This window comes from Lepidochelys kempii, chromosome 1, assembly GCF_965140265.1.
Source record: "Lepidochelys kempii isolate rLepKem1 chromosome 1, rLepKem1.hap2, whole genome shotgun sequence".
NCBI classification, from domain to species: Eukaryota; Metazoa; Chordata; order Testudines; family Cheloniidae; genus Lepidochelys; species Lepidochelys kempii.
The window spans coordinates 232,575,924-232,601,960 of record NC_133256.1 but is presented as its reverse complement, the minus strand read 5'-3'; the positions used below and the strand labels follow the sequence as shown (position 1 = coordinate 232,601,960).

The 26,037-nt window shown below is 41.8% G+C and overlaps 1 protein-coding gene across 6 annotated transcripts in view; it reads left to right on the top strand.

Moving 5' to 3' along the window:
• Window positions 1–26,037, top strand: part of SOX5 (SRY-box transcription factor 5) — a 547,399-nt gene that overhangs the window by 458,381 nt on the left and 62,981 nt on the right. For all 6 annotated transcript variants that reach the window (XM_073318355.1, XM_073318369.1, XM_073318362.1 and 3 more), the window contains exon 9: window positions 22,481–22,627. In XM_073318355.1, coding sequence (XP_073174456.1) covers window positions 22,481–22,627 — 147 coding nt within the window. The remainder of the gene's footprint in view (window positions 1–22,480; window positions 22,628–26,037) is intronic.

The following is a 26,037-nucleotide window of genomic DNA, read 5'->3' as shown; positions in this document are numbered from 1 at the left end:
AGTGTACTCATTACAAGCCATCTGCATTGCCATGGTGGCTTCCAGCCAGGTGTTGTATGGTGAATTGGAAAGGTTGTAGGGACAGGAACCATCTGGTCACCCTTGCATTCTTCTCTTTATTTCGCTGCATCCACTGGAGTGGTGCATGGTCGGTCACAAGGGTAAACCATCATCCCAGAAGGTAATAACGTAGTGTTTCTATGGCCCATTTCACAGCTAGGCACTCTTTCAACCATGGCATACTTCTGCTCTCTCAGGAGGAGTTTCCTGCTGAGGTAGAGGATTTGGTGTTCTTCATCTCTGACCATCTGTGACAGGACAGCTCCCAATCCTACTTCAGATGCATCTGTTTGTAAAATGAATTGTTTGTTGAAGTCTGGGGCTATAAGCACGGGGTTACTGCAGAGGGCTGTCCATAGATCCATGAATGCTTTCTCTGCGGCGTCTGTCCACTTCACCATGTCTGGACCCCAGGCTTATATCAGGTCTGTCAGGGGACTCGCTCTGGTAGCAAAATGAGGAATAAATAGTCGGTAGTACCCCACCACTCCCAGGAATGCCTGGACTTGCTTTTTCCGATTCGGCTGGGGCCAATTTGGATAGCCTCTAGTTTGTTTAGTTGGGGCTTAACCATGCCCCTTCCTACAATGTAGCCAAGCTATTTAGCCTTGGCTAGCCCTATAGCACACTTGGCTGAGTTGGCTATGAGGCCAGCCCGTCTTAGCATGTCCAGAACCGCGTCCACCTTTTCTAAGTGGGCTTCCCAGTCGGGGGTGTGAATAATCACGTCATCCAGGTATGCCGCTGCATAACTGGTATCGGGCCGTAGGAGCTTGTCCATAAGATGCTGGAAGGTGGCAGGTGCCCCATGCAGTCCAAAAGGAAGAAAAGTATATTGAAACAGACACTCTGGGGTAGAGAATGCTGTCTTTTCTTTCGCATCTTCGGCAAGGGGAATCTGCCAGTATCCCTTTGTTAAATCAAGGGTGGTCAAAAATCGGGCATTGCCCAGGTGGTCAACTAACTCATCGATACGGGGTCTGGGGTATGCATCAAATTTGGATATCTCATTCACCCGGCGAAAGTCATTACAAAACCTAGTGGTGCCATCGGGTTTGGGCACCAACACAATCTGGCTTGACCACTGACTGTGAGAGTCTTCGATGATTCCCAGCTCCAACATCCTTTTTACCTCTGCTTTGCTCTCCTCCCTTTTTGCCGCTGGGAGCAGATAGGGCCTTAAAGTTTCCTTTGCCCCAGGGTCTATGATAATGTGGTGATATTCTTCGGTGGTCCGACCTGGTTTGGTTGAAAACACGTCCTGGTATCGGTTGATCATCTCAGTTACCTCCTTCTTCTGGTTTGGTGTCAGATCAGTGGATATCCTGATTTGCTCCTGCATGTTGTTTCCCTGGCTCGGGGGTCTCTTGGGCCACTACACATGCCTCTCATTGGTGGCAAGGCTTTAAGAGGTTAATGTGATAAATTTGTTCTTGTTTCCGGCGTCCTGGCTGCTGCACCTTGTAGGTTACTTCCCCCACGGGTTCAACCACCTCATAGGGCCCCTGCCATTGGGCCAAAAGCTTGCCTTCTGCCAGGGGTACCAACATCATCACCCAATCCCCTGGTTGGAACTGTCGGACTTTTGCCCGGCGATTGTAATGGGTTCACTGGGCCTCCTGCACCTTTTCCAAATGTTCCCGTACAATAGGGGTGACCCGGGCTATCCATTCTCGCATCTGCAACACATGGTCAATTATATTTCTCCCCTCATTGGGTTCCTCTTCTCAGATTTCTTTTGTGATATCTAGTATGCCACCGGGGTGGCGTCCATATAATAATTCAAAGGGGGAAAACCCAGTTGAGACCTGAGGTACCTCCCGGATTGCAAACATAAGGTAGGGTAGTAGAGTGTCCCAATCCTTCCCGTCCCAACTTACCACTTTCCTTATCATTGCCTTGAGGGTTCGGTTAAACCTTTCTACCAGCCCATCGGTCTGCGGATGACAGACTGAATTTCTTAGGGTATGTATATGGAGCAGCATACAGAGGTCCTTCATTAGCTTCGACATAAATGGGGTACGTTGGTCTGTTAATATCTCCTTTGGTAGCCCCACTCGGGCAAAGATCCCCACCAACTCTTTAGCTATCGTTTTAGAAGCCATGTTCCGCAGGGAGACGGCTTCTAGGTAGCGAGTAGCATAATCCAGAATGACAAGTATATATTGGTGTCCCCGGGCTGTCTTCTCCAGAGGTCCCACCAGGTCCATGGCTATTCGCTTAAAGGGGACCTCTATGATGGGAAGGGGTACTAAAGGTGCCCTCAAGTGGAGACAGGGACTGTGCAGCTGACACTCTGGGCAGGACGCACAGTACCTCCACACTTCTTCATGTACTCTGGGCCAGAAGAATCGTCGCAGGACCCGTGCCAGGGTCTTCTCTACCCCCAAATGCCCCCCAAAAAGATGACTATGGGCCAGACTTAATACAGCATTCTAGTGTTTTTGAGGTACTAGGATCTGCTGTACCTTCTGCCCCTGTACTGGTGCAACCCAGTATAAGAGAGTCTTCTTCATTATGAAGTAGGGTCCTGGTCCTTGGGTTTTCCCTTTCCCTTCCCTTTCATCTATTTCGGTCACTTCCTTCCTAATGTTGTCATACCTTAGGTCTTCAGCCTGGTCCCATCCAAAATTTCCTCTCCCGGGGCTAATCTGCCCGAGATCTAGGGGGCCAGTCTCTGTTGCCTCTCTTGGTTCAGAGGCATTACAGTGTGGGTCAGACTTGGGTGCTTCTCCCTCCTGGGTGGCCTCCTTTTCGGCTGCTCAGGACCGCCTACCTACAAGAGCGACCCTCTGGCTTTGGGCCAGTATTCAGGTTCCCAAGGCCTTAGCTGCCCTTCTTTCCCTTCTTTCTACGCTGTCTGGGAGTGGAGAACAAATCTGGGGATATTTCAGAGAAGGTTGGGGGTTAACAGTCTTCTGTGGATGCCTCACTACTTTCAGGGCTTTCCCCTTTCTCCAATTCCCCTACAGGGAGTAAGTCTTCAAACCCTGGGAAGTCCCTCCCTATGAGCCCTGGGTATGGGAGTTTAGGGACTACACCTGCTGCTACCTCAGTAGTGTTCCCCTGAATCTTGATTTTTACTGGGATGGTGGGGTAATAACCAACTGTCCCATGGACGCATGTTATCCCCGTATGCTTAGCCCGCAGCAGTTGGCTACGCTTCACAAGCTTCCCCGAGACAAGCGTGACAGCACTCCCTGAATCAACCAGTGCTATGGTCTCTACCCCATTTAGCTTCACTGGTCTGGTGTACATATGTGGGTTTAGTGAGACCCCCACAAGGTGGATTAGAGAGCATGGGTCTGTCCAGTTCCCCAGGTTACACTGCATAGGCTCCTCAGCATTGGGACACTGTGCAGCTACGTGTCCCCACTCCCCGCAGGCGTAACATCTGTATGGAGCCCTAGGCGTTCCCCGGTCTCTTGGTTTGGGCAGTCTAACATCACAATCCTCTTCCCCCTCAGTGCTCTGACTCTTTGAGGCTTCTGGTGGGCCTTCAGCCCCTCTCTTTTTCCACCTGGGCTCTCCTGGTGGCCCAGTCATCCGAGCTCTAGGTCTTGGTGCTGCTAGTTTAACCCGGAGTGCTTCTTCCTTAACTGGTCGGGTCAGCTCACTCGCCGTCCTTTGCCTTTTTACCAACGTGACAACCTCGTCATAGGTGGAGGGTTTGTTCTGGCTTACCCAGGCGCGAAGGTCTGACGGTAGTCTTCTCATGTACTGGTCGATGACAAGAAACTCTAGTATCTCCTCCGGACTCCGGGACTCAGTTCGTAACCACTTTCGTGCGAGATGGATGAGGTCATATAATTGGGACCGTGGGGTTTTGTTTTCCTGGTACCTCCACTCATGATACCACTGGGCTCGCACTGCAGTCATTACCCCAGATCTGGCCAGGATCTCTGCTTTCAGCTGGGGGTAGTCTGCCGCAGCCTCTTCAGGCAAATCATAGTAGGCCTTCTGGGCCTCCCCACACAGGAATGGAGCGAGGATGCCAGACCACTTTTCTTGGGGCCAAGCCTCCCACGGGGCTGTCCTCTCAAAAGCCAGGAGGTATGCCTCTACATCATCCTCCCGCGTCATTGTCTGCAGCCAATTGCTGGCCCGCATGATCTGCGTCCCATCATGGCCTTGGTTCAGCTCTGTAAGGGCCTTTACCTGGTTTACCAGTTCCCGCAACATAGCCCAGTCTTGAGCAGCCTATTCCATCAGCAGGAGATTAGTCTCTTGCTGCAGCCGCACTGCCTCCTGTTGGGCAGCTGCCTGGACATGAGTAGCCTCCTGCTGGGCAGCTGTGGCTTGTATCAGTGCTCACACTACCTCCTCCATTGTGGTGAAAAAAAAAATAAACCCTCTCCCTCTTTTTTTTTCTCCCCCAAACACCCTCCTTCTTCCGCCATGCTGTGCACACCAGATCCCACCCCTGACACCAGCTGTGACAAAGTTCCTCCTCTACCTTGGTGGGTCTTGCGCTTATTGGCGGATTTGCTCACCTTGGAGCTTCATGGCAGCCCTCAGTTTGGCCGTTTCAATGAATCCACAGTCCAGGTCAACTCCTCCTACGTCTGACCAGGAGTTGGGATGTTTGGGGGGAACCCAGGCCCGCCCTCTACTCCGGGTTCCAGCCCAGGGCCCTGTGGAATGCAGCTGTCTAGAGTGCCTCCTGGAACAGCTGTGTGACGGCAACAACTCCCTGGGCTACTTCCCCATGGCCTCCTCCCAACACCTTCTTTATCCTCACCATAGGACCTTCCTCCTGGTGTTTGATAATGCTTGTACTCCTCAGTCCTCCAACACTATGCGTTCTCACTCTCAGCTCCTAGCGCCTCTTGCTTCCAGCTCCTTACACGCGCACCACAAACTGAAGTGAGCTCCTTTTTAAACTCAGGTGCCCTGATTAGCCTGCCTTAATTGATTCTAGCAGCTTCTTGATTGGCTGCAGGTGTTCTAATCAGCCTGTCTGTCTTAATTGTCTCCAGAAGGTTCCTGATTGTTCTGGAACCTTCACTGTTACCTTACCCAGGGAAAAGGGACCTGCTTAACCTGGGGCTAATATATCTGCCTTCTATTACTCTCCTGTAGCCATCTGGCCTGACCCTGTCACAATATGTATAATCAAGGCGATAAGCCAATGATACAGAGTGCGTCCAACAATAAGAACAGCTAATGCCAATAAAGTTCTTCAACTCCTAATCTCATCCTGTATTAGTCTTTACTGTATCTAGTTTCCTTCCAGCCTAACTATTTCCAGTCAGAATATTTTAGCATCAGCTACAGACTGGGGCTAACCTTAAGCACAGTTCGATTTTGCTTGTAGAATATGCTCCATGCACAAATCTAGAATCTAAAGAAATTAGGTATTTCACAGTTTCAGTCACAGAAGCCAGCATGATAGCTTCAGTTTGTTTTCTTGTTAAAGTCTGCACTCAACTGTTTTATGCAAATAGAAGATACAAAAATACTTGGAGAAGTAACTTTAAGTATGTTAAACTTACTCAGCAAATTGTGCTAAATAGTAGTGTCTGATATAAACATGTGGTACTACTAACTTCGTATGCTGCAATACCTTGGCACAGTGGCCTCAGTCCTGCAAGTTGCTTAGTTCCTTTTAGAAAGTCCTTCATGTCCTCATCTCCTGTTTGAAGTCACTGGAATTTGAGGGTGCTCAACGTTTTGCAGTCTGTCTCATCAAGAGCAAGCAAACCTTTAGCTCTCAATGCCTTTTGACTATCTTTTAAGCCAGACCAGTAAACTTTTTATATGGGCTTTTGGTTACTATGTTTGAGCTCCAAATCTACATCTGAAACCTACAGATGAATTCCTAAGCATCCCTTCCACTTTGGGTGATATTACTTTTTTTGCCTCTTCTGGTTCAATTCCTTTATAGACAGTCCACAATGAATACAGATGATCAGAATTTCTTAACACGATAACCACATGATCCCAGACACACCACATATAACTTGCCTGGCCCAAGATGCACCAGAAAACTTGAAGGGTCATCTCAGAGTCATGCAAGCTCTTGTGTCACAGAGAATGAGGCTGTCAGCAAGCTGCCACTCAAGTGCTCCTTCTCTTTTGAGCAAGATTTTTTTTTTTACAATGATTTTAAGATAAAAAAATTCCAAAATAGAAAAAATGGAAAACACTTGAAAAAAAAGTCTTTGGAGTATTTCATAGTTAATGCCAGAAAACCTTTAAAGCTTTTAGCCTATCATGCCAATTATTACATCTGCTCATAATCTTCAGGTTATTCAAACTAGGAAAGCAATGTTACACTCTTTCATATGAATGGAAGTGGACATTATAAAAAGAAGTAACTACGTGTATCAATTACTCCAAATATCAGAAAGCTTGATTCAGAGATGTTGAGCATCCTATGACTCAGCTCTCATTGACTTTATTGGATGTTGTGAGTGATCAGTACCACTCAGGATCAAGGCAGAAGCTGGCTCTACTTGAATGTGAACAGTAGCTCATGGTTTCACTGTATACTGTTTTCTTTGACTCACCAGTGACAAAGGAAAGAATGAAGATTCATTTTTTAGGATGCTGCATTCCCTCACTGTCTTGGCATTCAAAGATTTGTTACTGCTCAGGCATTGGGATCTGGGGGTACTGAGTTGACCCCCCCCCCCAGGAGCTGCTTTGGATGCCCAGGTTTTTAACACCCTGTCTGGGCACTGGTAAGTGAATTTGTCCTGCATGTGAGAGAAGATGTCAAATTGGAAATAGAAATGCCAGAAAAGAGAGCATTTCAAAACAAAGCAGATTGAGACCCCAATTTCAGAAAGCATTTAGGCAGATGCGTAAATTTAAGCAACTATCTAAGTCCCATTGGCTTCAAGTTAGGGCTTAAGTGCTGTCCTGAGTTGAGTAGGGACACATTCCTAAATCAGGGCCTGTATTGATATTGCATCACTGTCTGCTTACAAACCAAAGGGCATCTCAATGTGGTGGTTTGTGTTATAGGTCTGATTTTAGTGGAACATGCTGTTGCTCATGATCAAGTGAAAGAAGGAGGGATGTAGACAAATTAAAAAAAAAAAGAGAGAGAAATGTTGGATTTTTTTAAAAAGCAAATTTGCCACCTTACTCATGGAGTATGAACTGAATAGACCTCTAACCCTTAAAATACTTTCTCTCCCCCCCACCCGCTTCCCTTTTTATTGCCTGGAATCTTAAGAGCTTTATCATTTGCAGTCATAAAATGAAAATATACACCAAACCCTCAAAGGGCAAGTATGAAATTAAATTATATTTGGGCAGCTGTAACCTTTTAAAACGATCAGATTCCAGTTAATGTATTTCTTCCTGTTCCGAGTGCTGCCATGGTGTTTGATGGTGGGAAGCAGTCCAAAGGGCATTGGGAGATAATAAATTCACTGGAAATTTCACCCTGAGGCGAGCCTCGATACACCAAGGCTTCTATTTAGCAGGACTGACCTAAAAATCTTGTCACATCCAAAGGTCACTTAGGTTGGGGTTGGTGTGTCCCATCTATCTTTCCCTGGTGCAAAGAATGACAGCTGAGCTCATAAACAGTCATCAGAATATGGAAGAGAAGCAGGCAGGGGAAGTGGAAAGGATAGTATAGCTGGCAACTTCTTAGATTTCCTGCAGGTCAATGAGAATCTGTATTTGGGGCTGCTGGCTTCTGCTGTAGGGCATTGCATTTAAAGTCGAGTGGGCTAAGCAGCGTGACTGTTTTTATTTCTCGCTCATATTTGTGTGCAAAGGCTGCATAGTCCTTTTAATACATCTTTTGCTACAGCTAAACACTCCAAACTCCTTTTTTCCTGTCACTGTTGTGAATGAGAACACTTTGCAGTTTATGTAATGCTTTTCATCTGAAGCTGGTCAAACATTTTGTAGAGAAAACAGTGCCAACAGCTTACCAACCAGAAGCAACCCTATAATAACTTACCAGCTTGTTTGATGGAACAGCAGGAAGAAACAGATTTCAAGTTCAAATTATAGTGGGGTAATTATAAACCACAGAGAAAGTTAAAACATTTTGAACATGATGAGAGAGACCCTGCCAGTGTTCTTTCAGGATCTAACCCAAAGCTCACTGAAGCCAATGAGAGTCTGTCATATAGGCAAAAAGTCCCATTGGTTTCTGTATGGGTTTTGCTTGATTAAGGACTGCAGAACAGGCCTTTAAAGATGGCTGCATAATGGCTTCCAATCGTAGGCCCTGATTCTGCAAAGGGATGCACTCATTCAGACCCTTATTCTAATCCTAACTGTAACAGAATAAGAGAATAAGAGTCCAGTCTTGTGGAGCCTGTTGTAGCATGGGACAATGGATGCATTAAAAATAACCTCAGTATTTAAGGGCAGTGTTAACAACCAAAGTCCACCAGCCTTAAAATAACAGGTAATTGTGGGATATGCCTCCTTATCCTAATGGATGATGGTCCCTTTCTCAAAGCTCCAGAGAAAAGTGTAAAGCAGAATATGTGCTGCTCACCACTGGGATAAGGAATTTCTCCATGTACATGTCCTGATTGGCATGATGTCCTGTAAGTGGTGTTCTTCCTTCTGAAGCATCAGTAACTGTCCACTGCTAGAGGAAGGATACCAGGCATGATGGACCAATGGTGTGACCCAATATGGAAACTCTATTGTTAAAAATGAGGAAAAAAAATTAAAGTAAAATCTTGCTATGGGCCTATGAGCAAAAATCACCATACTTAATCAACTAATTGCATTTATATTCCAAGGGCCAGGTATTTAGGTGCCTAAAAATGCAGGTAGGTGTCTAGTGGGATTTTCAGAAGTGCCTAAACCAGTTAGGGGCCTAACTCCCATTCACTCCCTAAGTCACTTAGATACTTTCGAAAATCCCACTAGGCATCTTTCTGGATTTTTAGGTGTCCAGATACACTTCTACCCGGATACAACGTGACCCGATATAACACAAATTCAGATATAATGCGGTAAAGCAGCGCTCTGGGGGGGGGGCGGGGGCTGCGCGCTCCAGTGGATCAAAGCAAGTTCGATATAATGCGGTTTCACCTATAACGTGGTAAGATTTTTTGGCTCCCGAGAACAGCGTTATATTGGGTTAGAGGTGTACCTCTGAAAATCTGACCTCAAAGTGTCTGTGTCCAGATAATTGTTCTGTTTACTTTTCCTAAGTCCAAGCACAAATTTTAGTGAAGCAGAGTATTCCAAAAGAAGATGATTCCAAATAAGATTTACCCTCTGAGGAAAAAATGTCCCTCTGTCTATTAAATCAAAACTTAATTTTTATGTATTTATGTTATTTCTGGAAGTGTTTCACAGACCGCTACAGATAAAATACAGTGTAAACGCAGGGCCCAAATTTCTCCCTCACTTCCACTTCTGCAGTTTCATAGATAGGTAGATTTGAGTCAATTGTGATTGCTCCCCCTCTTTTTATTTGGGCTCAGAGTCTACTTTGTAATGTGGATGTTAACATATACATTTCCTGTGCCAAAGTGATATGGCATGCAACCCACATTCCAGTTGTTAGGAGTTATGTACTTCTTTTTCTTGCTTACTGCATTGAATATGTAGCTTTACGCATCATTATTCATCATAATGGGTTTGGAAAAAGAAAAAGTTCTCTTCCATGTCATTTGTTCAACCTGAAAAAAAAGTTACGTTTTTCTCTTGAGTTTGGACAAGGGTACCTTCAACTGAAAAGATTATTCAGTTGTTAGCATGAAATGTAGAGAAATGAAAAGATTTGTTCAATGTAAAGTAGACAATCCTTTCTGTTGGTGTGTACTCTGTAAGTTAGTGTTTTATTTCTACTGTAGTCTAATTTCTGTTTTCATCTGGATAACCCAGACAATTCCAGCTAGTTAGATACTGGTCACATATAAATAATAAAAAGAAAAGGAGTACTTGTGGCACCTAAGAGACTAACCAATTTATTTGAGCATAAGCTTTCGTGAGCTACAGCTCACTTCATCGGATATAAATTGGTTAGTCTCTAAGGTGCCACAAGTACTCCTTTTCTTTTTGCGAATACAGACTAACATGGCTGTTACTCTGAAACATATAAATAATAATGAAGGACAATATATAAATGGTAGGTGGAAAAGAGTTCTTTGATGTATTGTAGGACATGAGCCTGAAGGTTAACTGGCTTGAAGTTTCTGAAGGTTTTATTAATAGTGATTTAGAATTTATGAAAGATTCTGGATTGAGATGTCAGTGGACTGAAGTCTTCTAACCATAGAACAGGTTTAATGCAAGTTTCCCCAGGCCAGTGTGCCTCAGGACTGGGACTACCCTAGTGATGAGATAGTAGTTCATTCCCTGTGTTTTCAAACATATTCCATCCAACAACAGTGCCATTTCTTGCCAAGTAGCTTCAAGCGCACATCTAACACTGATTCTTGAACTATCTTAGTGTTGTTAAAAAATGGTAGTTTATGGTGAGAGTGAGGAGTATACCAAGTTGCCCACATGGTTAGGAAGCCTTCTTATGACTACCTAAGGTGCTCCTCTTATTATAGTGAATACTTCCATGGTCCCTCGAAAGCACCCACTCTAGTCCCCAGGCTTCTCAGACATCACCGCTCTAGAGTAGAGACCTCTCTCCTGACCAGGGTTTTTCCAGGCTGCACAGTTCTTTGCCTGCACTGTGATATCCCCAGAAAGCCAGACTGCCTAAATGGCCAGTAACTGCACTTCGCTCGCTCTCTCTCCAGAGGCTATGAACAGTATAATTGCCCACAGTTATAAGTTACCACACAGCCCTTTCTAAGCAAGCACATTTATTCTGAATGTAAAAGCATTACAGAAAGAACATATTAAAAACAAAAGAAGAACCTATATGCATGCTAATAAGCTTATCAGAGATCACCCTCAACTCCAACAAGGGCTCTGGTAGGAGTTAGTCTGTCAAACCTCACAAAGAGGTTTTTCTGTGGTTACAAGTTCATTACAGCCTTAGCTGAGAACGCTTGGCAGATCAGCCTGTTTCTTTACACAGCTTGGGTATTTGATCTCCAACCTTTGGGAACAGGTAATTGGCACACAATCACCCTCTCCTCAGGGTATAGGTTCAAAAGGCTGGGTTTTTGCATAATCAGACATGAAAAATTTGCATTCATCTCCTACGTATTTCCCAGGCATTCCTCTCCACTCATCTTGTCCCAGAAGAGCTTTCTTGTCTGCCACATTGTTCAGTATATTCCTTTGATCATCCAGGCCCATAATAATACATAACAATTGCATATTAATGCAGTGGACTACAAAGATACTTAAACTTATCTCAGAAAGGTCTCCCAAGGATATTGCAGGAAATTGCCATATCTTTCACAGTCACCTTGGCCAAAAAGCTGTGTGTGGTGCTAAGATATCAGCTGGAAAAGTTAAGAGAAGTTTCACAGTTGCTGACTTTGGCAGAGAAGAGTGTCTTTCTATGTGGTAGAGAACTGTGGTGTTTCTCGCATTATTCATGCTTCCCACAGTGGAATCACAAATATTGGGTAATGTTGCTTGTGTCATGGAAAAATTAATTGGCAGAAATACTTACATATATAATTGGTAGATGGGAGGGTCCTCAAGAGACTTTCCATGCTCTGGACTGAAATACTACGTGTATTTAGAGATAAAGGTACAGAGTCAGTCATGGCTATGTAAAGGGGGACAATCCCAGCATCCTTGATCTTTCATGAAATGGAGGTATATGTACTAGTTGTTGACCTGAGGAAGCAGTGAGTAGTGTTCATCATCTCACTGTAATAAACAGCCAGTCTTGGAGCAGTATAAAAAGGGTCAATCAAATAGGTTGTACATCATATGGGGAGGCAGATGCTGGAACACATTGAAATGGATTGCTCTGCAATACATGAAGATGGCTTGTGATGTTCAGGAAAGGGGGAGGGTGAGAAACGATCAATGGGGTTTTATCCACATTTTTGAGGAAACCTTTCAAGCACAAGAAGCCAAAGCACTAGTATTCCTGATGTGTTAGGCTCTAATATATAGTACCAGGTGGGGAAAAAAACACTGGTTCCTTGAGGATGCACTGTAGAGTAGCAATATGCCTAGATGTTATCTGTGTTGTATCAAAGGCATTGTCGTTCTCAGAATGTGTGCATATGTTACCTGCAAAAAAAATTATATGGCCTCAGATGATATTAAACACAAAACTGTTTAAGTAGCTCCTATTTTAGCAACATTCCTCATTCGCACCCACTCGAACACCACCTCTCTTGTTAACCCCCTCATCAAACCAAAGTACTAAAGTGAAATGAGAATGCATGAGGAATAACATAATGAGCAAAGGTTTCTACATAATATTATTATTACTTCATGATAGTTGCTCATGTTAGTGCGACTCTAGTTAAGAGTTTCTCAGTGTTTCCATTGCAAACCCTTCTGTTCACCTACCCCTTCTTCTTTACAAACAAGTTTTTGTCCTGGAGCAATTTTAAATTTGCTTTTAAATCAATTTTTGCTACCTTTAAGTTAAAGAAGTAGAATTATTTATTTATTTATTTATTTATTTATTTTACTCTTTCTGGGTCATAAACATCTACTCCCTAGTATCTACTCCCTAGTCAGGCGACGGACAGGGAAGCCAGAAGCCTGAGAGTGGGTACCTTTGCTGAAGCACCGAGGGAGAATACAGGTGACTTAAGGGTGTATCTAGAGTTGGGCTGTTGGAAATATTATTAATTTGCAAAATTACAGAGTGAAATTCCTGCAAACTACATTTTAATGTTATCTGTTTCCACCCAATTTTTGTATTGTCCATTGTATTTCCATGATATGGCCTTCTCTGTAGAGAATTTTTGCAGTGGCTGAAGTCAGAAGATCAACAGCTCTGTACTGACTGACTGTTGGAGTGATCTCTTAGCTGATAAGGAGGGCTTCTTGTAGTTTCGTGGACTCTGTTCTCCACTGCTGAAAAACGTGGTCCATATGAGGCCCCAATAACTTCACTGGGGCTCTGAACATCTGCATAGGTCTGCCAGCACAGATGCAATTGAAAGACGGAGACCATAATCTGTTTTATTTCTTAACACAGAAGTGAAAGAAGTGTTCAGACTGGCAGTCATTGATTCAGCATCCATTCTAAAACAACCACAGCATATTCCTGTTTTAATTCCCTGTTGTATATTGCAACTTAAAACACAAACAGAAAATCTATAAATAAAAACTGGGAAAAGAGTCGCTTAAAGAGGTGTGTAAAGTAGTGGAATGTCTTAATTATAGTTCAGCTGTCTGAAACCTGTGGAATCTTATATACAGTAAACCTGCCGGCAGTGTTTGCTTATTAACTACTCTATCCACTTAATGGATAAAAATGAATGATTGTGTACAATACCAGTCAAGTAAAGCAGGATACTATGAGATTAGATTAGTCAAATGGCCACTCAGAGAATTTTCCTCTTGCAAGTGGGGAATTGCAATTAATACAGTCAAGTGCTCCAAGCTAGTTGCCAGAGATCTGGATATATCCTAAATAAGCTCTTAGGAAACATCCTTATAGTAAACAAATAGATAGCGTAAGTTTTTCCTGGAAGAACACGATGCCCATGCCACTTTACTGACTTCAAACTTGTAAAAGAAGAACTACATTGACACAACTGTATGACTCGAGTCTCCATATGGAACCCAGCCACACACACACCCTTGATCTGCATTACAGAATAGCTGGTGAAAAAAATATTATAGATTACACTGAAAATTCTGGCCCTTTTAAATTCCCCATCCCTGTTGTTTATTGGTCTTCCACATAAACCCTCGCCTCCTTTGCTTTACACACATTCATGCATATATCATCAAGAGGGTAACATTTTAATGCTTTACTTTCAAAAAGTCTATCTTATGAGATTATCTTTTTTTTTAAAAAAAAAGCCCCTTTGATTTAATAATGAAGAATGGGAATGGCAGCATGAATAAACTATGTTGTTGTTTCATGCAACAAACTAAGATGGGCATAAACTGATGGTAGATTTCTTTGCATGTTTACAGTATTTATTTATTAGATTTTTCGACGATTCATATGCAACATTTTGTCTAACAACCTTTCTCCAGAAGACTCTGTCAAATTTCCTTTTCAATACGTGTTCCATATAGCCACTCCATTTCAGTTACTGCCATATAATGTGTACATTGTATGTACAAATATGTATGCTACTTGGGCAGTTTTTCAGTTAAACACTAATTTGAAAGGGGCAGCCAATCTTAATCACAAAGTTTACAATGATGTACTATCACAAAGACTAACAAGTCTTGTTAGCCTTTGATAGGAAGTGTGTATTGATAAGTTCCTACAGTTGTGATTAAGGCACAGTATTAGGGAGATGTGAAGTCTGGGTCCTATTGAAGGCTCTCGCACTGATTTCCTGGGTGACCATGAGCAAGTCATTGTCAATAGCCTCTGTGCCTATTCTCACATTTTAGTTTTTTTAATCTATTAACGTCTGGAAAGGGCTTTGAGATTCGCCAATGGAAACTGCTATCAAATTGTAAAGTATTATTATAAATGTAGGGATGGGAAATTAGATTTAGCAAAATTTAGAAACCACTCAACAGTTGTTGATCTAGAGAAGAACTGAAAACACTGGAAGTCCAAATTCTGTTTCATGGTAGCAAAACTCAAATTCTGGGCTGCTTCATGTTCTTAATTTTCTTTCTGTCTCCAACCAGTTTTGTACCTCTTGTCTGAGAAGCAAGGCAAGAGTTGCTTTCAAAGTTATTTATTAACTATATTGCACTGTTTTCCACTTAGTTGTACATACAAGTAATTAAATTTCCCTGGGAGAACAATAGTTTAAATCATAAAACATAAAAACATAAAACATATATTCAAAAGTTTGATGAAACCACAAACTTAAAAAAAAACCCAAACAAAATAAACTCTGTAGGTGTGATGCCGAAAATGTTACTGGATTTGCCCAGCTCCTGATCCCGAAAAGTTTACTCATGTGAGTAATCACATAGACTTAAATGAAAATTATTCTCATGACTAAGGGCTATATGCTTGAGACTATGGAGATTTCATTACCATAATTACCAGACCCTATTGTACTAATGAAGAATCTGATTTCTGTTTCAAAAAGATTTTTAACACAGTAGAAGCATTTTGGTTGCTCTACTTTGAACTTTGTGCACAAAACATGTACTAGTGAATCATAGAATCATAGAATATCAGGGTTGGAAGGGACCCCAGAAGGTCATCTAGTCCAACACCCTGCTCGAAGCAGGACCAATTCCCAGTTAAATCATCCCAGCCAGGGCTTTGTCAAGCCTGACCTTAAAAACCTCTAAGGAAGGAGATTCTACCACCTCCCTAGGTAACGCATTCCAGTGTTTCACCACCCTCATAGTGAAAAAGTTTTTCCTAATATCCAATCTAAACCTCCCCCACTGCAACTTGAGACCATTACTCCTCGTTCTGTCATCTGCTACCATTGAGAACAGTCTAGAGCCATCCTCTTTGGAACCCCCTTTCAGGTAGTTGAAACCAGCTATCAAATCCCCCCTCATTCTTCTCTTCTGCAGACTAAACAATCCCAGCTCCCTCAGCCTCTCCTCATAAGTCATGTGTTCTAGACCCCTAATCATTTTTGTTGCCCTTCGCTGGACTCTCTCCAATTTATCCACATCCTTCTTGTAGTGTGGGGCCCAAAACTGGACACATCTTGCTTTGTTTGTGAATACTTATTGTATTTACTGGTGAAGCCTTGTTTCCTTTTCAGATCTCTTCCTTCGTTAGAGTCATAGATTTTTAAAGCCAGAAGGGACTGTTAAATAAATAGTCTTGATCTGAAGACTTCAAAAAAGAGAGAATCCACCACTTCCCCTGGAAGTTTGTTCCAGTGGTTAAGGACCCTCACTGTTGAAAAAAATTGTGCCTTAATTTTAATCTGATTTGAATTTGTCTGGCTTTAAATTCCAGCCATTGATTCTTGTTATGCCTTTCTCCTCTAGACTAAAGTAGTATAGTACAAACCTATAGTTGGAATTTAAATGGAAATTAGTTGATCATTACAGCCATAAAAAGGAACAATATGGCTTGTTAACATGCACTGTAGTCTCTGTAGTCTACATAATATTCTTCTGTCACCAAAAGGCAATGTCTGTATGCATGTGATGTGCACAGCAGCTTTTGAGAATCATGGAAATAAGATTAAACTGTCTGAACATGGTTCATCCAAGTAGATGCTGTCAACGATATCACTTCTGATGCCTTGAAAAACTTCTATCTCTTATACATTGTCTGCTGCTAATATTGTACTAACGCGCTCTGGATGGGGGCACACTAAAGATAAAGCAATGATCATTGGCTGATACCTTGGGCCACTGAAGTCTTTTTATGTATTTTTTAAGGTATAAGTGCTGACCAAGATCCTGTGCTATATTGTCATTATCTTGAGGTTCCCTAAACTGAAAACTGGCAAACTCAGCCATTATAGTTGAACAAAATTGGCTTTGTAATGGACTCTGAGGGCTGGATTTTTAAAAAAAATTTCTTAAATCTGTGCACATGCACCCTTTTGTATTCAAAATCCTATGTTTGTGCAGGCAAATAGCCACCTAGGCACACAAATGCTAAAGTCTATGCCCATGCAGATGCACTCTGTGCAGATACAAATTAGAATGGTCCTTTGTAAATTTGATGTAGCAATCTTTGAAGGAAAAAGAGATGGAAAGTGACAAAAGGAATGTCTGATATTTATACCTTTCATAGGCCTTGTCTACTATATGGGAGTAAGTCGACCTAAGTTACACAACTCCAGCTACGTGAATAATGTAGCTGGAGTTGACGTAGCTTAGGTCGACATACTGCGGTGTCTACACTGTGCTGTAGATTCTCTTTTTCGACTTCCCTTACTCTGCTTTCGGTGGAGTACCGGAGTCGACGGGAGAGCGATCTGTGGTTCATTTAGCGGGTCTTCACTAGACCTGCTAAATCGACCCCTGGTGCATCGATCGCTGCAGCGTCGATCCCTGGTAAGTGTAGACATGCCCATAGATTGGACTTTGGTGAAGAACTCTGTGCATGTGAAATCTAGGCAGATTTACCACATGTTGCTGATAAGAGCAGCTTTCTACATATCACTGGTGATTTAAAAAGAATATTCACAAGGAGGTTGCATGTAATTTGTTGATTTGGGTGAATTCTTCCTTTTTTTTCTAATTTCTTCACCCACTTTTTGGAAATGAGCAATGAATTCATCCAAACCAACTCCGTTTTCCACACACACTTCCCTTGGTACACCTGATATGTTTCCTGAGATAAGCATCAAATTCATAGTGAAGAAGATTAAATTCATGTATTTTGATTAAGAGAATCTCATTTTATACCATTTTTTCATTCAAATCATGCAAAAAATCAAAGCCATCACGGCTATGAAGTCTAAGAACAGGGCCCATTCATGTGTATATTTGTAATGGTGGGATTCAGAATGACACAGATTTTGAAGTGTTGGATCAATCCACAGTTCCAAACATTTATATACAGGGGCCAAATTCATATCTGTCATAACTCCATTGAAATCACAGGTTACACCAGGGACAAATTTAGCCCAGTATTCAGTATACAATGCCGCTTGCTTTTATTCTTCCTTTTTTTGAGAGAAGATATTAATCTCAACACCTCACAAATAAAAATTATTTTAATACTAGCATGGTATTATAAAAACACATATAATTTCTAAGGTATATTTTTTCAAATCTTTTTAAAATTTCTGTTAAATCCCATTCTCATTTTCCTTATTAATAGAACAAGATCTCATTTTTGGTTTATCCTCAACGCAGTAATGAGCATTCTTAACATATAATAACAATGCCCAAGGGGGAAGTTTTCAAAGCCAGTCTAACCTTAAAGCTATGCTATTGATGTACTACACAGTCATCAAGCCAAGTGCCGCTAGCAGTGGAGAGTTCAGCAGAATATTCCTGGTTAATATATAGGATGAATTATAAATGTTTTTAGTTGATGACCTGTGGGAAAGGCAGGAGGCTGCTTAATGACTTAAGAACAGAGACAGGTTCAATAATCTAAAAATAATTGGTTTTCATTTTCAAGTTTAGCCAATTGTTCTTTTGTTCTGATTCTGCATGTATGCAGATTTTCATAATAGGTTAATGAGAAGACAGTAAACCGGTATACAATATGCATATGGGCAGGGTATCTGAAAGGTGATTATTTGGTTATAAATAAATCATAGAAGTTAAGATTTAATTGCTTTCTAAAGACCCAATTCTTCCCTTTTTGAAGAAGCAAAAAGTTCATAACAATATTGTCTGTTCTATTTCAAGGGGAATATTATCCCTTTTTGTCATAAATAGCAAAAATAAACTGTTGCATAAATTGACATAACTCCATTGTAATTAATGGAGCTTTGCCAGTTGGCGAAGGTAAACCACTCACTGGCCTATGGACTCAGAGTCCTCCAAAGGTTCTTACACAGCTCTTGACATCCCCTAAATGCCGGAGATTACATTTGTGTCTATAATTAGCTGGAAGTCATGTACAAATCTCCAATAGTGGGGATGTTCCCTATTGGGCATACATTTAAGGATGCTCAGGAATGGTTTATTCCAGCAATTATGTGGTGTAAATTACACCCATTTCATTTCTGAGGTGCTACCTTCATCACTGTGAAAGATCTGAGGATGCACAGAATAGGCACATTTTGGCTGACGGCAGGATACAGACTGTGTTGACTCGACAATTCAACATAAAGACTGCTGGCAGCCTTTCCGATGCATACATTTTATTCCAGATTTTGAGGTTCTCTGTTGTGGACCTCAGGATAGAACTGTCCCTTTGTTTGAGTTTGATTGCTTTATTTACCATACCCATAAACTCTCTTATTTGTTTTCCATTAGCCATCTCAATTCACGGGATGTGTCCATATAATTTCCTTTTGTTTGTCATAAGCCATCATCCCCTGAAATGATTAAATTTGAATAGACACACTCAATAATGTCAAAGCTCAAACTTATGCAACAATATTAACAAGCTGAGATGTGTCCTGCATATTGCATGTTTCATTCCATTTTTCAATATGGGCAGGGCTTTGGGAACAATCTCACTGGCTAATTAAGAATCCAACCCATTTTCACAGCACAGCTTGGCGCCATTTAGATTGACTAGTTTTTTATTTACTCAAAGTCAGTTCCACCATTTTTAAATGGAGCAAGAGTCTATAGCAGCACAAGCTGGAATAGTTATTTGCAGTGACTGCTCTTACCCAGCTTGCCCTTTGGTTTTGGTGCCTGACCTTGCAACCCTGTATGACAATTCGTCATTAAAAATACTCCATACATTGGTAGTTTGGGACAGAAAACCTGTTTTCTGCTGGGATAAGATTGGAACTTTTCATTTAGATTCATTTACTTTTTAAAATTTGTATTCTTAAATTATGAAAAGGGTTGCGTAGAGGTGAAAAATGTCAGCTTAACAGCCCAGGAGACTGAAGGCATCTATTTACTCACAGAATAGATTAAACATGGGTGGTGGCATTTCAAGTTTCCCTCCACCCTGTCTCCCATACTGTTCCATGCTCCACCAGTAACACCAGCAACACTTCTCAAGATACCACCTCTCTGAGGACAAAATTTATCCCTGAACAGAGGGCCAGTACAAGCCCTATGCAACACTTAAGTTCCACTTGCCCTCTCAAACTATAGCCTTCTGCTGCCCTCTGCATAGGGGTGATGAGGGAAGTTCAGCCTCTGATGCCCATTTAATCCTGGGCCTTTCTTTTTAGGCTGTCAGAAAAGCTGGGTGTCAATACTACAAGCAGCTCTCACCTAGGATTGACTGCTTCCAAGCCATTGCGCATAGACCACTCACAACTGTAAAGTGGTACAAACTCTCGGTCACTATGACATACACACACCCCATACAGATCTGGTACTTGGAGTAGGGATAGGAGGTGCAGAAGTTGGAAATTCTGCCTAATGTCATGGACCTACTTGAGTTAGGTGCTCCCCTTTCCTTTCAGGGTGAATGTCCGATTTGATTGTTCACTCTTAAAGAATAATAGAATATGAGCATTTCCAGGGGCCTCTGAAAGAGAATATTGTTTCTCTGTCATGACTGTCAGTTGATTAGCAGAACTTTATAATCCTCCTGTGTCCTGGAGCATCAGTAGTGCCTACTAAATGCCCCCTTCCAGATCAAATTAAAACACCCTCATCATTACCTTGAAGGTCCTATATAGTTAAGCCTTGCCTTGACCACCTCTCTGGTATGTAATCTATGTTTTTATATCTTACCCATCACTCTAATATTTGTGGAGCCTACTGTCTTCCAGTTCAATGGGCCATTTTGCCACCTTCTCTCCTCCCACAAACAGCTCCCTACCTTTTTGTCAAACTACTTTTACTGCCTGATTCAGACTGGCATTTACCTAGTGGTTTGGTCCCTGTCTCAACTGGCACTGGTCTGCTTCCACCCAGGTATATGTCTGTTTGGACAGCTCCCTTGATCCAGGGTGCTACTCTATTGTGCTGTTGCACAGAAGTGTCCCCTTTGGTCTCTTGAAGAACTACTACCCTCCCCACCCAGTTCTACATTGGTGAAAGAAGCCTGGTTCTCTTTGCACTACTGCCACAGCAGCTCCTGTTTGTTGTGTCAAAGCCCCCATCCTTTTCTCCTTGTATGGCTACAAGAGTGGCTTCTTTTTTAAGGACCCATTAAAGAGTGAGGGAGCGTGGCCATCTGTCTGTTTAGGCATTTATTTTGCATCCATCACCGTGGTTTGAGGCTGGGTGGCTGTGTCTGAGGTTGACTGGGATTGGGTGAGGATGATAGGGCAAATGAATGAATAAGTGGGTGTGTGAGGAAGAGGAGGGAGAGAATTAAAGAATGGATGAATGGATGAACGGGAAGGAGAGAGTGTGGAGGAAGAAGGGGAGAGATGAATGTCAAGAAAGAAAGAGATGACGAATAAGCGGAGGTAAAAATGAAGAAATAAAAAATAAAATTAAACAAAAGTGAGAATATTAAACCAAAGAAGAAAAGGAGAGAAGAGGAAATAAGGAAGGACTTGGAGCAGTATTAATTAAATGTAAAGGAGCAGAAGCAGCTTAGATTTAAAAAAAAAAAAATAAAAGGATCAGGACTGGACACAAGTACAGGCGGAAAAGCTATACAGAAAAAACATGATAGTGGTGAGGTATCCAGGTTTGGGATGGCTTGCATAGATCACTTGTGTCTTCACTATGAATGAGCCATATAAGTTATCCTAAACTCATGGCAAAGAAACCTGCACATTTGACCACACCATCATATATTCTTTACAGAGAATATATACTCGGTGTGATATTTGTGCACATACCCAGAGGCAGTATTTTTGTACCTTGAGGGTTGTTAAACATTGTTTTGCTGAGCCCTGCTTGGAACATCCTCCCCAAGCCGGGTCACCGTGGATTTGGTCTGGCCTGATGAAACTGACTCTGTTATCCTGTAAACAGTTCCCTGAGCCATCCAGACTTCTATCCAGCTTCATTTTTGTTCTCTTCTATACGTGAATCAGTCTGTGTCGTATCACACACTGCTTTTCTTGCTCATGGTGTTTGTTTTCACCTCTTGTTTGTGAGTTAAGGTTGCTTGCATGCACAGATTACCTATTTCCTCTCAGTTCTTGGCTCCAATACAGCAAGGCAGTTAAGTTGGTGCTTAACTTTAAACACATGATTTTGATGTCACTATTCAGTGCTTAAAGTTAAAACGTCATTAAGTCCCTTGATGGCACAGGGCCTTTAATATTTAGAACATTTTTTTCTTACCATATGTTTCTGCTGCACCTAACACAAAGAGGTCTCAGTCTTGATTGGAGCCTCTAGTTGCTACTGTAATATAAAGCAAAATAATAATTTATTCTTATTAATGTTTATTACAGTAGTGCCCGAGGACCACCTGAGAACAGGGCCTCATTGTGGCATGTGCTGTGCAAACACAAAGCAGCAAAGAGTCCCTGCCCCAAAGAGCTTACAGTCAAAATTGGCAGGCCACACACAGAGTAAGGGAGAGGCATGTAACATAATAGCAGAGTGAACAATATGATGACTGTAAATGTCACAGGCTGAGTGTTAATATAATATTGATGGGATGGGATGCTCTTATGGTCAGGTCCTTTCAGGAAGCAAAATGATTGATCAAATGGCTCAGGCAAAGCATGAAGTTGGGCTATTGCTATTTGTTTTGAATCTCTAGATGCACGCTGAAGCTAGGCCATTTCACTTGTGATGTCTGTCATTCCTCCCCTGAGAAATGACTCACAAAAGTTGAGGTGACAGCTCCTGTCTTGAAATATGCCAGTGTGCTAGCTTTAAAAAAAAAAAGCCTGAAAAAAATACAGTAGTAGGAGAAATTTTTGAAAGATGTTTTTATTTGTTTATTGGCAATGTTTCATTTTTTTTCTCTCTCTCTCTCTCTTCTGTCTTTTCTTTACAGCAGTTGTATGCTGCTCAGCTTGCTGCAATGCAAGTGTCTCCAGGAGGCAAGATACCTGGCATACCCCAAGGCAATCTTGGTGCTGCTGTTTCCCCTACCAGTATCCACACAGACAAGAGCACAAACAGTCCTCCACCCAAAAGCAAGGTACTGTGTCGTTTTAAAGGAGCAGGTGTTTGCTTCTCTCTCAGTGTTTACATGGTGTCAATATGATACCTCCCAGGTGGTTACAGATTCATTTTCACAATACCCCTATGAAATAGGGGAAATACTCTCATCCCCATTTAACTGATGGGGAATTCAGGCATGGTGACAGTCAGTGACTTGCCCAAGGTCACAGAGGAAGCCAGTAACAGAGCTGGGAACTGAATACAGCTTTCCTGAGTCCCATCTAATGCCTGAGCCACAAGATTATTATTTCTTCCATCCTTTGGTAATGTGCAAAAGACTAAGACTGCATGCCTACCATTCTAGCACACAACTACAATTTCCCCCCTAACATTTAACCCATAGCCATATAAGTGGTACTGCAACAAAAGATGATAGCAGCATGGCATCTCATCCAGAGCCAAATTCTGCCCTGGGGTTCATGCACTGAAATCAGTGGGGACCCTAAGTGCATGTCCAATGGCAGGACTGACTCTCAATTGGTGGCCATTGTATCACAGAACATATTTTAATCTTGTTTATATAATGAAGGGGGTCTACCCAGAGTAATTTGGAGGTGGTTGAGGAATGAGATTTATGCTCTCTTCGAAAGTCAGGTTAGCAATTGTCGTCAAATCCTCAAAACATCGCCTGTGTTTGGCAAGTTGACCACAGCTAAGACAAAGGCACAGAATGCATCGTATCCACATAACATGTTGAAACTTCATTGGACTATTGGCCAAGTGATGTTAATTTGAGATTCTGTCATTTCTCAGCAGTTGTTTGTTGAGGATTTGGTTGCTGAAGTCAAAATCAGATTTTCTCAAAGTAAATTGAGTATACTTGTCCTTACCTTCAAGCTCCTATATCGCTCTGTCCCTCCATATTCTTTGCCTGGACAAAGTGAGCTAGGTTAAATGAACATAGCAAATACATTAGAGACACCTTTTTTCTGTTGCTAAATCAACATCTGTGACTTTGATCAATTTAAATCAGATATGCATACAATACAGTGGACCATAAGACCATGAAGAAAATGGCTTCCTTATCTTTTTATTTCTTTCCTCTTTGGGTTAGCATTAATGTATTGTAGAGCCTGTTTCAGCAACCCCTATCCACCCTAAGTTGAATGGTAAGAAACCTGAACCAATCATGTTAATGAATCAAGATTAAGTTCTGTGTTCAATGGAACTGCTCCAGTGATGTTGAGTGAGACTACTTGCATACGTACAACTCAGAGGTTGCAGAATAAGGGCTGCCATTTGTGTTTATATCTACATATAGATAGATATAAATAATAGATATGTAATAAAATATAGTAGCTGGGATTTTCAGAAGGGCCTAGGTGATTTAGGAGCACAAGTCCCATTGACTTTTAAATGGGATTTGTGCTCCTAAATCACTTAAATGCTTTTGAAAATTCCATTCATTATTACTTGTATCTCTAAATTATCTAATCTTTGAGCTGCTCTATCTCACCAAGGATCAACTCATTAAATCCACTGCCCAGAATAAGATGTGCTCAATTTATTTCTCAAGTGGCCTAAGGAAACTGGTCACATTTTGGAGTGGCACTTGCTACCTTAGTTATTGTAAAACAACTAGCAAGGATTTAGCCAAGAAAAACAAGTAAAAAGCATCCCCATTTAAGTGACAGGAAAAACTTGATGAAATGTGTCCTTCCTTTCCTTGGGTGTCCTCTGGCATGCTGTCCGCTGCCTTTATCATGTCAGAGGAGATTCCTTGAATTGACAGTAGCATCTTAGTTTTTAGCCTAACAGTAAAGCTGTATGGATTAAAAATAGCCTGCCAAATAAATAATAGCATTGTCAGCTCAATGAGATACACGGTCAAAAAATGAAAGGAATGTTAGGACCCAGAATCAACCTGGAGGTCTACATTTTCTTTCTCCACTTCTCAATGCAGACTTTTTGACTTCCCAAAGTTTTTCCTTCTTAGAGGCATCTCTTTTATGTAGTGGAAGCTGCCAATCATAAAACCATTTCCCTCCTACCCGCCCCCCGGCAATGTGCTTTTTTTCAAACAGTTGTTTGTATGGTTAACAAGAGGGTTTTGGGTTTTTTTACAAGGGTTTTCTGGATGATGTGTCCAACAGCTTGTTAAAGAGATTACACTGCACTTAAGATCCCAGTGTTGTTTTTGGATCTATCTGGCACAAACAGAATGTCTGATGAGATCTGATGGGGGACAGTATTTATGTTGTGGCACTCATGAAATTATAAGGCCTACCAGACTGGTAATGTCGGCAGAACCATCCTCCTGACAGCTGTCAAAATCAGCTCTCTTCTTCCTTGCCTTTTATTGCTTTTCCTTATTCATAGGTGTTCCAGTGCCTTTGGCTCACAGCTCTGAGGAAGCACACAGAACTTATAAGCAAACAGAACTTATTTTCAAATTGGAAAAAAAAAAAAAAAAAGAGTGGGCCGCTAGGAAAGGGAGGGGGGTCTCCAAAAGGCTGTAAAATTGTGCAGCATGAGCCTTCTGATGCATGCTGTTTTCAATCTGCTGTGTGCCAGTTGGAGGCTCAGAGAGAGAGAGAAAGGATAATGCTGAGAAATGATAGAGTGGCTGTGACCTCCAAGCTCAGCCTGGAAACCCAAGACATTGATTTCACTTAGCATTCCTGCTGAGAAATCCGGCGGAGTTCAGTTGTAATAAAAGAACAAGATTCTGTTCTAATGGTAATGGCGTATGACAGACATATCACTTTGTCTGTCCTCAGCACCAGGGAGAGGAGAATTGGAGAAAGGTCACCTGACCTGCCTGTGGTGTTGTGCAAGTGCTATACTGAGCTTTGAACTCAGCATAGGACCACAATTATATCTATCTTTATCTTTATCACTTAGTATTTTTTTTATATATATATATATATATATAATACTAAGTGATAAAGAAATCTTTATAGTGCCTACGCTAATTAGAATGAACCTTTTAAAGCTGGGTAAAGGCTTAGCTAGGAAGACTGTGATGAGTGTGTGATGGCACCAGAAACCGAATCATTCATGTTTAAACTGTGTATAATATACATGCTAATACGCCTTAGTTTGTATCTGCATGGATCTTCCTTTGGTTTTACAAAGCTTGTTTGCACCAACATTTACAACACTATTCGCTTTGTGTTACCTCATTATTTCAGCTACTACCAATGAAGACCTATCTGAGTTTCACAGCCCAGTTTTTCCAGAGGAAACATGGTTCATAAAGTTGAACCATGGTGGTCTTTCTAGGGGAAAAGCCTCGTTAAGATGCAGTACATAAAGTCTCCATACATGAATAGTTAGTGCCTCGGATGAGCTTTCAGGAGATTTTGTTTGCTGAATCTCCATTTGCAGCCCACAGTTTACACTGGCACAATTTTGGAAATATGCTCAAGGATCCACAGACAAGGA